We start from the raw sequence: 14244 nt of genomic DNA, 5'->3' as shown, positions 1-14244 counted from the left end.
CAGCATCTATGGCCAAAGAGCGCCATGGCACAAGGTATTTTCGATTACTCAAGGCGGGGTCAAAGACCCATTTCCCAGGCATTTCACCCATGATAAGCCGAGCACCAGGCCAGGGAAAGCTTGTACCCATTGTGTCACCGGTGGGTACCCGGCGGCACTGGGGAGTGTTGCAACAGTGTTGTGAAAGAACAGTGCACATAGGAGAAAATGCTGGAATAATCTTCGAGAGGATAACAAGATTGGCTTGCCCATGCTTAATCCGTAGATTGGTCCAGTGGAGACACGCTTAGCTTAGCAAAGATGTGAGATGGCTGCTTCCAACCTGAAAAAAAAAAAGACACCAAAAAAGTGAGATCTTTCACCAGAAATTTCATTTGTCCCTTCCCATCATTCTCTAGACCACTTTTTCTTCCCAAAGACGAATCAGAATGTGACAAGATGAAGTTCCCTGTGACAAAAGAACGACATTGCCCAAAAGGAGAGTCACAGCGTTTGCAGTAGTGAACACTAAAAGAGGGGCTCATTCTAATGTTTGCTAAAGAATTCAGATGTCTGTCCAGTGCACACTAGCTTCCAGAGACTGTGCTCACCTGAAAGCTGCCTACCTTTGAATAACAACTCTTTTTTTCATTACCACAAACGAGAGGCAAAAAATAGAGACAGCTCAGTGCTCTCATTGCATAAAAATTAGTGTCAAAAACAAAAATAGCGGAAACGTGAAAGCCTTTCTCTTTCCTCTCTCTCTCCGTTTTTCTTTTTATTTCTATTTTTACTTTAATTTTTATTATTTTCCATTTGCTACCATTATCACTATCCTCAACTATCAGTATCCTCACTATTTCTAGCACTATCAGTAGCTATCATTAACACTACCATCACTATCCATCTCTAGCACTACTAGCAGCTATCATTATCACTATTTTTTGCTATCACTATTATCATTACATATACATAGCACTATTCTTACTATCACTACTATTATTACATTTAGCTTATCGACTGTTGCTTAATCAACTTTTACATTTTATTTTAATTACCATACAACTTATAATTGACAGTTCGTGCGGACACTTTTGCGGACAACTTCCATCTACAACCTCCATCCACACCACTCATAAGCGAAGAAAGGCTTACGCCTTAAAGTCCTATCTGTCGTTCCCAAATGCAGAGCACACAGTACACGCAAAATGTTTGCCTTGTTTCCCTCCCGGGCACTTGATATTGAGGAAAAGTAACTGAACCTCCAGTTAATTATCACGACAATGAATTCCAAGGAAAAATGTTGGCGGAGAGAAAGAACAAAACGCTTATCACAACAGCTTGGTATTGTGATTATGAAAAGAAGTAGCTTTTATGCTGCATTCTTCCCACTGACACTAAATTGGAAATATTTTTTAATAATGAGAAACATGTCCTCAACAAACCAAGGCCCCAGCACCCACCAGAATGTTTGCATGCCTTGAAATTGATGTATTTGCAAGGATAAATGTTGAGATCATAATTAAGGATGAAAAAAACGACCTAGACAACCTCATGTGAATACTACCTTGTAATACGTAAGGTAAGAAATGTCAATCATCATGAATAAAACAAGGGAGATCACACAGTACATTATATGATGTGGTTGGAAAGTCTGAATGCTGAGCTCTGGGAGCACTCATGCACAGGGAGTTAGAACAGTTGCACAAGGTTCAATTTTCAATCTCACTCTATCTGCACAGATACACAAATACTCTCAACACAAAGGGATTACAGCTGAAGTACGGCTTTGCACCCACATAGGCCTTGGCATTGAATCCACCAGGCATGCACCTTTAGAGATCACGACTCCAATTCCATGATCAGCCTGTGATGGTAGACAGGAATAAAATAGCCACGCATCTTTGTACAGTTTCTTCATTCATGCTCAAAGGCAGCGGCAGGCTGCTGTATCATTTTGTTTGCGACGCGTGATGCAACCAGACTTATCTCGATTGAACGCGGCCACGCGCAACAGCTTCCACATTTTTCCAGATTGTTGTAGTTGCATTTGGTTTCTTAATTCGAAGGTTCCTTGCCAGCTTTAAACTGAGCACGGCTAAGAACTGCAGGCATTCTGTTCGACGACCGGTGAACACACTTGTTACTACACCGCCGCCAAGTCATTTAGTTCCTTGTGAGCACAGGTCTGCCCAATAAAGTTTTGTTTCGGAGCCTTTTCGTCATCTTCCTGTTCCTAGGCTGCCATCACCAGGTGACATCTGGTGGAGCTGCTAACAGATGTCCTGTCACCCTCACCCCCTGGGAGCCACGAAAACGGGCCGAGCCATCTCGAAGAAGCAGATCACGAGAAAGCCACAGAAGCTGTCCCAACCGAAGAGGAACAGCGAAGCATCCATAGTCTCCAGAGGTGTTCACGTGAATACGGACTACTACCGGACAGGACGTGATAAAGGACTCCTCAGCGCTGAGGCACCAGCCTCCATTATTTTGCACCAGCCCTGACTGCCGGCCACGTTCAAGGGTTCACAGGGCGAGAATTTTGAAGAATGGCTGGAACAGTTTGAGCACCTAGAAAATTGGTAAAATTGGTTTTTCAGGAAAGGAAATGACGCAGTAACTGTCTCACATATGTCGGTGGTCAGGGAACAAACCGCCCTAAGGGAAAGGATAAAAGAGGGGGTGAAAGAAGAAAGGAAGAGGCGGCGTAGTGGAGGGCTCCGGAATAATTTTTTTGACCATCTGGGGATCTTTAACGTGCACTGTCATCGCACAGCACACGGGCACCTTTTGCACCCCCCATCGAAACGCCGCCGCCGCGGTCGACTTCGAACCCGGGTATTCCGGCTCAGTAGACGAGCGCCTTAACTACTGGGCTACCGCGGCGGGTTGAGCGCGTAGCCGTAATCAACAGCTGGGATGGCCAGACGAAAGTTGGGAACGTTTTCATCGCTCTGAAAGGCCCAGCCAAAATTTGGTACAAAAACCAACTCTTATGGCGTGGGAATCATTCAGGCGAGAGTTCCTCAAGGTATTCACTACCATCGTCAGGAAAGAAAGCGCGCAGCTACAGTCACGCATCCAGCACCTGAATTAGACAGTGACCTCATAGGCAGGGATCCGGCTGGCGTAACTTAAATGGCGGCCAGACTGCAGTACCAATGTTGCCAGACTGCACGGCAGATTTAGTACAGCTGAGTTGACAGCCACAGTGTTGCTGTTAGCGGCGTTGCCACTTCTCCTCCACCCGCCTCCTCACGCACGCCCCCATTGAGATACCGCGTTTCACGCTACTTAATGCGGGCGCTATAGCGTGACACGACCGAAGCTTTTGCTCTGCGCGGGCGCTATAGCTGGCATGCATACGAATCCGGCAGGCGTTGCATAAATCTAGCGTGCTTCCTACGGTCTTGGGAGCGCCAAATTTCAGCTGCACTGCTCTGACACGACCGGAACTTTCGCTCTGCGCGGCTGCTATAGCCGGCATGCATACGAATCCGGCAGGTGTTGCATAATTCTAGCGTGCTTCCTACGGTCTCGGGATCACCCAGTTTCAGCTGCACTGCTCTAACACGGCCAAAGCTTTCGCTCTGCGCGGCCACTATAGCCGGCATGCATATGAATCCGGCAGGCGTTGCATAAATCTAGCGTGCTTCCTACGGTCTCGGGAGAGCCCAATTTCAGCTGCACTGCTCCGACACGACCGAAACTTTCGGTCTGCGCGGCCGCTATAGCCGGCATGCATACGAATCCGGCAGGCGTTGCATAATTCCAGCACGCTTCCGACGGTCTCGCGAGCGCCCAGTTTCTGTCTGAGCTGGTGAACCGCTAGCCGGTGTACGCATACTGGGGCGGCTTCATGTAAAGAACAAGACTGGCCATCAAAATTTATATATTTCCAAGAACCGCAATTACTACGGCATTTTAACCACTTTTTAAAAGGCAGGAAATTTTGTATGTGCTAGCTTGTTTCGTGGACGCTTATGCAAGATTGCATACATTACACGAATCGGTGATCTTATAACGTTTTTCTCCGTGTATACTCACTTCTCTTTAACGAGCCTGCAAGGTACTGAGAGTAAAATAATCGTGTTTTACTCGCCTCTGATGTGAGATTGCATAAGTGAGACCCGCAAGAAATTATTACTGTGACATGAGAGAGAATTCGTGCGGAGCGGGCAGCAGCGCCTCTGCCTAGGCAGCTCTTGGTGGCTCCGAGAGGAGCCGGTAAAAAAAGATAGCGACAGCAGGTGCCGTCACTAAAGAGTCGACTTCAAAGGGGAGTGTAGATCGGCAACAGCGGCTGGGTGGTGATGGTTTACAGCGGGTAACGCCGTGCAATCGCCTCCATCAGCCGCAGAAACGGGTCCTGGCACTTGGTGCGACCGTTGATCGATTGCCACCACTGCCAGGATAGGTGCGACTGCAGCAGGGCCCGGGAGGTCTTCTGCCCGTTCCAGAAAAGCTTTCGCTTCACCTTCTGCCACGCACTCTCAATCCTTTGTTTGTTGGCCCCTGTCACCGGGTCGACGAAATTGGTGGTGTTGTTCACTGTGTGCCAATCTAAGTTGAGAGGAGCTCCGTTTCCGTCTTGCAGGCTGGGGATGCAGTTGTAGGCGGCCCATTCGTTGCTGTATACAGTGGTGCCTGGCTGGATGTTGGCGGCGGTGATTGGGCCCGACGTTGCGGCGTCCCTTTTTTCGACTTCGAAAAGTCGGAGCTCGCCAGTCGGGGACCACGCCATCCCGAACACCCACGGGCCCTTGTCGGCCACACCACCGTAATTGTTGCGGTGCCTCGGGGGTACTGCGTCGTCGGTCAGGAGCCGACCTCTGTTTGCCTTCCTCTTCCCCCGCAAAAGTGTTTTGTCAATCTGCACCTCCTGGCCGACTCCTCCCATGGGGGGCCGCGCTTGAAGCTATAGTTCCTCCAATATAGTTCCTCCAATCGTTCCGGGCGTCGTTCCGCAGCTTAAAGTCTTTCAGCACGACCTCCCGTGTCTGGGCAGAAGTCAGGCCCTTCGCCATACAATATGCAATCCATATTATTTCCCTCGTCGCCAACTTGACATTGGGGCGTCCGAGTCGGTCTTTGCAAGCAAAGAAAGAGCCGTCACCCTGTGCGCCTTGCAAAACGGCGGTTCCGTTCAGCTGTGATAGCTGTCTTCTGCACTTGTTGCAGCGGAAGCTGGGTCGCTTCCCTTTCGTCGATTTCCTGTTAAACGTCACTACTTCCCCTTCGCAGCTAGGACTCTTGGGGTTGAAACCGAGGTCCTTGCAGACACCCCAGAACTCTGATATCGCAGGCAGGCCTCGCTGGCTCATACGTATTAGACATGAAGCGCCTTCTTCGACGTGCGGATCCTGACGTAAGCGTTTGATGCGAGGTGCTGAACAGCCACTATTCGGTGCTCTGATCCGCAATCCACCGAAGAGCGTCGCTGAACTCACTAGCGAAGCGGCCACCAGAGAATACCTTGGAAGCACAAGCCCAACATTTCTCGCCAATGGCACAGCATTCGGAGGGAGCCTGCGGGATGTCATCCAATACATTGTACGGTAAACACAAACACGAGCTCGGCCACGATGCGACCGGACTTCAGAATGACGCCGACAAACAGAAAAACACCGACGACCCGCCTTGCCCATGATCTACGCACCCGACGGAGCTGTGACCCGACGCCAGACGAAAAAGTAGACGCAAGACCTTCACAGCCGGACTTGGATTTGGCTATCGACGGCTGTAAACCTACCGCTCTAGACGACACAGGGGACAGACCTACTGTAGGTATTGGTTCGGTGATGCATAAATACCAACGGTGACGAATGGAACATTTGCTGCGCAAATAATGGAAGACAACACCGCTTGGGATTGATTTATTAACAACTTTATTTATCCCAAAAAGGAAGGGGCAATGGAGGAGGGAGAGAGCACTGATCTCCACTAGGGGGCTGGATGCCGCATCGCATAGCATAAAGCTACTCATGGAGTTCTCCTCCATGGAGCTACTACTACAGTGTACTATAAAAAAAACAAAAAAACCCAAAGTATATTCTAGTACACTGTACTACTACTCCGCATTGGGCGCTCGAAAGTGAAGCCACCGGAAGTTGGGCTGCATGTCCCGGAAGTCAGCCTTTGGGAGTGCGCGAAATCGGACCTCAGCACGGTTTTTCTGTTTTAGTTTTCGTTTTCCTCTTAGCATTTTGTCGTTTCGACGTTCTCGTCTTTTTTTCGTGACAATGCCTACCTGTTGCGCCGTCAACTGCCTGAGGAGAGCAGCAAAGGCCTCGGGAAAGACGTTTCAAACATAAGGGTCATAGTACCTACGAAGCCTCGTCTGCTCAGCTCTCGTCCCGTTGCGCTTGCGTCGCCAACTCTGCTCTTTGTTGTGATGCACGTTGTCGCGCTCTAAGCTTTAAGCAGATAGGCTTGGTGTTTCTGGCACATCCTTAACAGGGATCAGAGCTTATGCTATGGTAGGAATAGTTTTGCGTCAGACCGGGAACATGCGTTAGACATAGTCACATATACAGGTACCTTAGCCTCACAGGTAATCTAGCCTCTTTAAGGATTTTAAGGCTCTTCCTTCAATGTACGGTTTGCTGTGCATGTTTGAAAGCTCAGCTGTGGTCTGCATTTTATGGAGTAATAGTAAAGCTTAGCAACGTTAATCAGAGACAAATAAGGAAATCGCAGTGCAAAAGAAACATTGTCATAAAACAAAGATGCCATGCTTATTGCCAAGGCCATTCAGCATCCATCTGAAATGCAATTGATCCAAGTAGCTCATAGATGCCACAAGTATACAATATTGTGCATTTTTATCGCTGACACTTTCAAAAATTTCCCCGCCTCAACCGCTGGCTCGTTTGCGGTGAAACTACACACAGAGCTTGCGTATTATGATAACTTTTGTATCGTAGCAAGTTTGACAATGGTACTTACTTAGTTCAGGCGCACATGATGCGAAAACGTAAGCGTCTACGAGAGATCGGCGAGCCAAAACCCGCAGACGACGCTTTTTCGCTGAGAACCGGCAGTGGCGCCATCTGTTTGCGGTAGCGCAAAGCGTCACGACTAGGCCGCCGAGGCGAGCGTTGCAAGGAGCGCGGGCCCTTTGAATATGCCGTTCGGCATTTGCGTCTGCTTCAACTGAAGCGCTTACAACATTTTCGGCTAATTGAGCGGAAAAATATAAAAACAACTGATTTAAAGAGGCGAGCCCGCGCTCAAAAGGCCGCCGAGACGAGCGTTGCAAACAATATTCTTTGAAAGGTAAAGCCTCTTTAAATCTGTTGTTCTGATATTTTTTCCGCTCAATGTTGCAAGCGCTTCGGTTGAAGCAGTCGAAACGGCCGGAACGGCATGTTCAAAGGGCCGCGCTTCTCGAAACGCTCGCCTCGGCGGCCTTGTCGTGACGCTTTCGACTGCCAAAAACAGATGGCGCCACTGCCGCAGCTCAGCGAAAAAACGTCTGCGGGGTTTGGTTCGCCGATCTCTACGTAGACGATTGCGTTTTCGCATCATGCACGGCTCAACTAAGTAAGTACCGTTGTCAAACTTGCTACGATACAAAAGTTACCATAATACGTAAGCTCTATGTGCAGTTTCACGGCAAATGAGCGAGCGGTTGAGGCGGGGAAACTTTTTAAAGTCTTCACGATAAAAACGCACAACACTGTACACACACACACACACACACACACACACACACACACACACACACACACACACACACACACACACACACACACACACACACACACACACACACACACACACACACACACACACACACACACACACACACACACACACTGTATTGTGCGTTTTTATCGCCGAGACGAGCGTTACAAACAATATTCTTTGAAAGGTAAAACCTCGTTAAATCAGTTGTTCTGATATTTTGTTCCGCTCAATTAGCCGAAAATGTTGTAAGCGCTTCAGTTGAAGCAGGCAAAACGGCCAGAACGGCATATTCAAAGGGCCGCGCTTCTCGAAACGCTCGCCTCGGCTGCCTTGTCGTGACGCTTTTGACTGCCAAAAACAGATGGCGCCACTGCCGCAATTCAGCTTGAGGAGCCTCCCATCGACCCGAGCTGGTGTTGGGCGGGAAAGAACAGATTGGGTGAAAGTCGGAAAGGTGGAGGTGTGAGATTGATGTGGCGCCATGATTTGGAGTGGCAGGCGCAAGAGTGCAGTGATCATGTGGGTCATGACGAGGCATGCAGCGACCACTTATGGGTGGTAGGCGATCTTCTTGGGGTCCCCACAGCGCTATGCGTGGTATATCTTTCCGTACGCAGCAGTCGTCCCGACACTAACCGTGGTTTAGTGGAGTGCGTATGCAGAGACGCTCACCTGATTGCAAAGGACAGGGAGGTGATCATTCTTGGGGACTTCAACGGCCACCTCTCTGAGCTTGACGGGTACACTGACGCTAACGGTGACCTTCTCCTCTGGCTGGCGGAACAGCTCCAGCTCAACATCGCCAATCTAGACTCGAGATGCAACGGTCAATAATACGTGGTGCGCCAGAAACAGTGCAACATGTATTGACTATGCGCTGGTATCGCCTCGTCTTCTGAGCCTTATGCAGCACCTCCACATTGATGAAGACGGGTTGGTTAGCATGGGCAGCGACCATAACCGCCTGCGTCTGGACTTCACCCACACACATCGTCGGAAAAACAGACCCCAACGGTCGAAAGCTCTCTACCTTCTGGTAAGGCAGATGGAGGTCGTCGCCAAGGAATTCGAAGAGAGCCAGAGGTGGCTAGGAGCCCCTACATACGGCGAGTACATGGAAGCCTTGCGTGCGATAATGCGCTCGCACATGGTCCACAAGGGACATAGGCAAGCCTACAAGAAGCCATGGTGGGACAGGCAGGTGGCAGAGGCATGGCAAGCACGCCGGGACGCAAACCGCGCCCATCGCAGGGCGGTGAAAGATAAGGACCAGGGTGCAGCAGCAGTGGCGTGGGACATGTACCTGCAACGCAAACATGAAATGCGATCACTGGTGCAGGCGAAGTTGGCTGCCGCAAATCTCAAGCAAATGCAAACCCTGCGGGCAGAGGGCAAGTCGGCGGCTCAGAAATTCTGGCGGTATGTCAGCTCCCTGGACAGGGAAAGGGTGGGGCCAACAGAAATGGTCGATAGTGCCACTGGACAGCCCATCACCGACCTGCAACAGCACGTCACTGACTACTTGTCCGGCCTCTATGGGCCACCAGCCTACATGCCTGAGGACAAGCTTGAAGGGTCATCGCCCTCAGCTCCATCCCAGGACCAACCAGACATCGCATGGGAGGTCACACTGCCAGGCATGAACCGGGCACTGGGCCGCATCAGGGCTTGCACAGCCACGGAACCCGATGGAATACCAGCTCGCCTACTAAAGCTACTCGGTCCAAACTCGAGAGAACAGCTGGCCGAGTTGTTTACCACCATTATTAATGGCGGAGACATACCCGAGGACTGGCGCAATGGCAGGGTGGTGCTCCTGCTGAAGCCCGGCGGCAATGCAGCCCACATCGGCGACTACCGGGCACTCACGGTCACCAGCGTGGTGTACCGAGTTTTCATGCAAGTCTTGAAAGCCTGGATCAGCGGATGGGCAGAATCAGCGCACGTCCTAACGGAGCTGCAGAATGGGTTTCGTCTGGGCAGACAGCTAGAAGACAACCTCTTCGTACTCACCAGCTCTACAGACATTGCCAGGAAGGAAGGCAGGAGACATCTGCTGCTTTCTGGACGTCGAAAAGGCTTATGATAACGTCCCGCACGAAACTCTCTTCCATCGCCTTGGTACTCTGGGAATGGCACCCCCACTTCTCGAGACGATAAAGAGGTTGTACAGGGAAAACGTAGTCACAGCCGTTTTTGGCAATGTGCATTTGGAACGGGTCTACGTACACAGGGGGCTTCGGCAGGGATGCCCATTGTCTCCCCTCCTCTACTTCCTGTATGTGTCCAGACTGGAAAAGGCACTCCTGCAGGCAAACCTGGGATTCGGCCTTAAGCACAGCACCACAGGAATCGACAACTCCAGCCGACTGCCGGGTCTTGCCTTTGCTGATGATTTGGTAACTATGGGAGAAAACACAGAGGATGTGCAAAAAATGCTAGACATTTGTGCCGCGGAGCTGCGAAGCCTTGGCCTCAAGTTCAACCAGCGAAAATGCAGGGTTGTTCAGCTGGCAGGCGAGGCGACTGATCAGCTATCGCTGATGTTGAATGAAGAGATCCTGACAGTCGACAGATCTTATAAATACCTGGGCATAAATTTGTGTGCTGAGACTGACATGTTCAGACTGCACGATGCCAAGGTCCGTCAATCTGCACTTCGAGCGCAATGCATCCTCCAACGTCGGTGCCTGTGGGGGTGCCACCAGTACACCATGGTCCGCGACCTCTAGAAGCTCGCGCACGTGCCAGGACTCACATTCGCCAACGCGGTGGTCTGCCTCCCATCAGCCACCAGAAATTGGTTAGTGCGCAGACAAACAGAGGTCGGCCGCACTGCAGTCGGATGTCATGGACGGGTGGCCAATGCAGCCATTCAAGGCGACCTGGGATGGTCTAGTTTTGAGGCAAGGGAGGCATGCAGCAAGCTGGGGTACCGCGGTCGACTGCAGTTCATGAGCCGCAACCGATAGGCAAGGCGGGTCTTCGAATACCTCGCTGTGACATGCCTACGCACTACATGGGTGAAGCACCTCCACAAGATAGAAGGCAAGTATGGACTTTTCCAGACACCCATAAGTGCCGAATCGGGAACGGCATGGAAACAGGAGGCAAGGAGACGGGTCCAGGAAAAAGAGAATCGCCAATGGCTGCAGGCGCTCGCGGAAAAACCGACACTGGCTGTGTACCGCGAGTGCAAAAACAGCATCGGACCCGAAAAGATTTTTGACAACGGCCTGGGTAGCGCATTGCTGTTTGAGGCCCGTGCCGGAGCACTGCGAACACTGGTGTACCGCCGTCGCTTCGATGCAACACCAGAAGCACGGGCAGCAATATGCCGAGCGTGTGGCGACGCGGAGGAGACCATCGAGCACCTGGTGATGTCGTGCCAGAGACTCCATCTGATGCCGACAGAGGGCACCACATTCCCACAGGCGCTCGTGTTTCACGGTCCTGCAGTGGACGACGAAGGAGACAGCTCCAAGGTCAAGAGCGAGGGGGTGCTGCGAACCAAGCGTCGACTAACACTTTGGTGGAGCACTGTGTCTAAAAGTGCGAAACCGCAGAGTCGGAAGTGAACGAGGTCGATGAGCGAACCCCCCACCTCCTGACTTTAGCCTTTGCGTGTTTTTTAAAAAAAATTTTTCCTTTTTTTGTGCGTTTTCTTTTTCTTTCTCTCCTTGTGCGCTTCCATCTTCTTGTTTTTTTTGTTTTTGTTTTTGGTTCGGGTGCCCAACCTAGTGGTGCCCACCCGTTACAAAGGGCAAGGCCTCAAGTATCTATCTATCTATCTAGCGAAAAAACCTCGTCTGCGGGTTTCATTTCGCCGATCTCTACGTAGACGATTGCGTTTTCGCATCATGCACGGCTCAACTAAGTAAGTACCGTTGTCAAACTTGCTACGATACAAAAGTTACCATAATATGCAAGCTCTGTGTGCAGTTTTATCGCTAATGAGCCAGCGGTTGAGGCGGGGAAACTTTTGAAAGTCTTCACGTTAAAAACGCAAAATACTGTATATGAAATCTTGCCCACCTGTTAATACATAACTCAAACTATGAAATTTTGTCACTAAAAATAGACCAGGCTGCACAGTAGCTTACAGAGACTCCAAGACTTCAATTATTTTTCTCGATTCTTACTGGCCTTTGTCAGTGATAACATGTACAGCGTTTATCGGCAGAGATTTTGAAATTAATATGCTCACTGATACTCTCACTAAGAGGGAAATGATGCAGCTCATTCTGTCTTATGGGTGCACCGATGTTATCAGTTCTCTTACCCGGATTACCCACGCATCTGCACGAACAGCTGCTTGACATCAGCTTGTTGCAGCAATAGGAGTAATATGCACAGGCATCAAGGACCCCAATGCCATCGTCATATTTTAGATTTTGCTAAAGCCTTCAATGAAGTACCTCATAAACGCTTACTGACAAAACTTTCCTGCCTAAATTTCCACCCCTACGTTCCACAATGGATTGAAGGGTTCGTATCTAATCAATACAAGTACCTCTAACTTCCCCCCATAACATGAGGTGGTCTTCAAGGATCTGTACTCGGCTCGCTCCTTTTCAAAAATTAATCACTTGCCATCACACGTCCTCTCCAATGTGCATGTTTGCCGACGACAGTGTAATTCATCGTGGAATTACTAACCCCACATGCACTAATCAATCATCACTTTGAAGTGATCTCAAAACTGTCCAGATGTGGTGTAAGCAACGGCTAATAAAACTTAACCGGCAGAAGCAATAAGCTTTTATCCTCTCACTGCCACCATAATCCTCTTATCCATACCTTAATTCCTATGTATATATCTGATTTGTCCATAAAACCAATTCGGTCATTCAAGCATTTAGGCATAACAGTTTCTAATGATCTTTCTTGAAGTTTGTATGTCACTAACACGATATCATCAGCTAGGCAAGAGATCATCATCATTTTTAAAAACTGGAGGGAACACTTAAGCTCCACCCAAAGGGTATGATGCGATAGCGTAACAGGTTAATTCCCATATATATGTCATTCTCTAAATTTACATGCATAGATACCTGGGAGTCCTGTAACCCTCCTGGCGCAGTGGTGTGATGTGTCACTGCCCTGCGATAGCAGGTGCTCAGAGCGGTGGGCCTTGTGTGACCCAGGTAGCTCTTCCTGGCAACTAGTCATTAATTTAACTGCCACCTGCCACCCTTATCACTCCACCGTCACACTTCCAGCCTATCCGTTTTTCCTAAAATCTTCATTTTCAACATCCTCGTGCGCATCAAGACTTGTATTCTGCCCCTGGCACACATTTCACCTGCACCAGTCATCAGTTATGCCCCCTACTCCCATGCACTTTCGCCTTTCCTGATTTTTTCCCGCACAGCTACAGACTGCAGAACGGCCTTACAAGCGACATCGCTGTCATCACCTGCTCATTCAATGTCATTGAAAATGTAAAAAAAATATGCACTGTCCTAACAATGTTTTCCTAATAGCTTCCGCCCATTACGCAATAAAACCCACTCCTGAGGCCTTTAAGAAAATCAAACTAAATGGAATAATCTTGTAACTTGGGAACAACAATACATATGCAAACAACATGCAGTGCATGCTTTTCCAGTGGAGAACTCTAAATTGAAGCAATGCCTTGTACGAAACAGAAGCACATTGTGCTCATGACTTACTCTTGAGTAGTTCTGCGAGATTATATAATGCAGCTTGATTTTATATGCACTTTGCAAGGGTAACAACTGTCTACAAGAAGGGTAATAAGAATGAGTTAGCTAACTATTGGCCTTTGTGATTATAGTCTGTCTTTAATTAATTCCTATAATAATTATGACCTAATAACATCATATTTTAATTAGATTTTTGAAACATCATTACATTGAACTCTCTCTATTATAACAAAAAGAATTCAGTCTAAAATCTCTTGATAAGTTATGGTGCTTGGCTGCAGGCCCGAAAGACGAGAGTTCGATTCCGGCCGCGGCGGCCGAATTTCGATGGAGGCGAAATTTTTGAGGCCCATGTACTGTGCGATGTCAGTGCACGTTAGAAAAGAACCGCAGGTGGTCGAAATTTCCGGAGCCTTTCACTACGGCGTCCCTCATAGCCTGAGTGGCTTTGGGACGTTAAACACCCATAAACCATAAACTAATCTTGATAAGATATACTATACACGAATATGCGTAATTTTTTTTAAGGTAACCTTAATCGCAGGTAACCATTGAGAAAAGCTTGAAGTATATGGTTTCTGAGAAAAATCCTTCATACTTTTAAGCTGCAACCTCAGAACTCGGCAACAGTATGTTGAATGAAACATTCATCAGTCAAATGTTAAAACTATCTTATCTGGCAATATACATGAAAGACATTACACAAATAGATGAAGAAACAAAAGAGGTCATACATGCAGATGACACAGCTTTACTGCTTCATGTCTCATCTGCACTCGCCGCAATGGCTCAGTGCTGACCATAATGATCTTATCTGGCAATATACATGAAAGACATTACACAAATAGATGAAGAAACAAAAGAGGTCATACATGCAGATGACACAGCTTTACTGCTTCATGTC

General features: G+C 48.8%; 2 protein-coding genes across 2 annotated transcripts in view; both read right to left on the bottom strand.

The window, feature by feature from the left end:
- LOC144134316 (uncharacterized) overlaps positions 1-14244 on the bottom strand; it is a 63065-nt gene that overhangs the window by 21536 nt on the left and 27285 nt on the right. Inside the window, exons 5-6 of the mRNA XM_077667254.1 lie at positions 9843-10074; positions 8344-8478 (exon numbers count right to left, since the gene is read on the bottom strand). Of these exons, the coding sequence (XP_077523380.1) occupies positions 8344-8478; positions 9843-10074 (367 nt within the window). The remainder of the gene's footprint in view (positions 1-8343; positions 8479-9842; positions 10075-14244) is intronic.
- On the bottom strand, positions 330-5629 carry LOC144132973 (uncharacterized). Its single transcript, XM_077665746.1, has one exon. It carries the CDS (start codon positions 4877-4879, stop codon positions 4298-4300), a length of 582 nt encoding a protein of 193 aa, XP_077521872.1. The 5' UTR covers positions 4880-5629; the 3' UTR covers positions 330-4297.

This window comes from Amblyomma americanum, chromosome 5 (genome assembly GCF_052857255.1).
Source record: "Amblyomma americanum isolate KBUSLIRL-KWMA chromosome 5, ASM5285725v1, whole genome shotgun sequence".
NCBI classification, from domain to species: domain Eukaryota; kingdom Metazoa; phylum Arthropoda; class Arachnida; order Ixodida; family Ixodidae; genus Amblyomma; species Amblyomma americanum.
The sequence above is the reverse complement of the archived record's forward strand: the minus strand, read 5'-3'. Positions and strand labels throughout refer to the sequence as shown.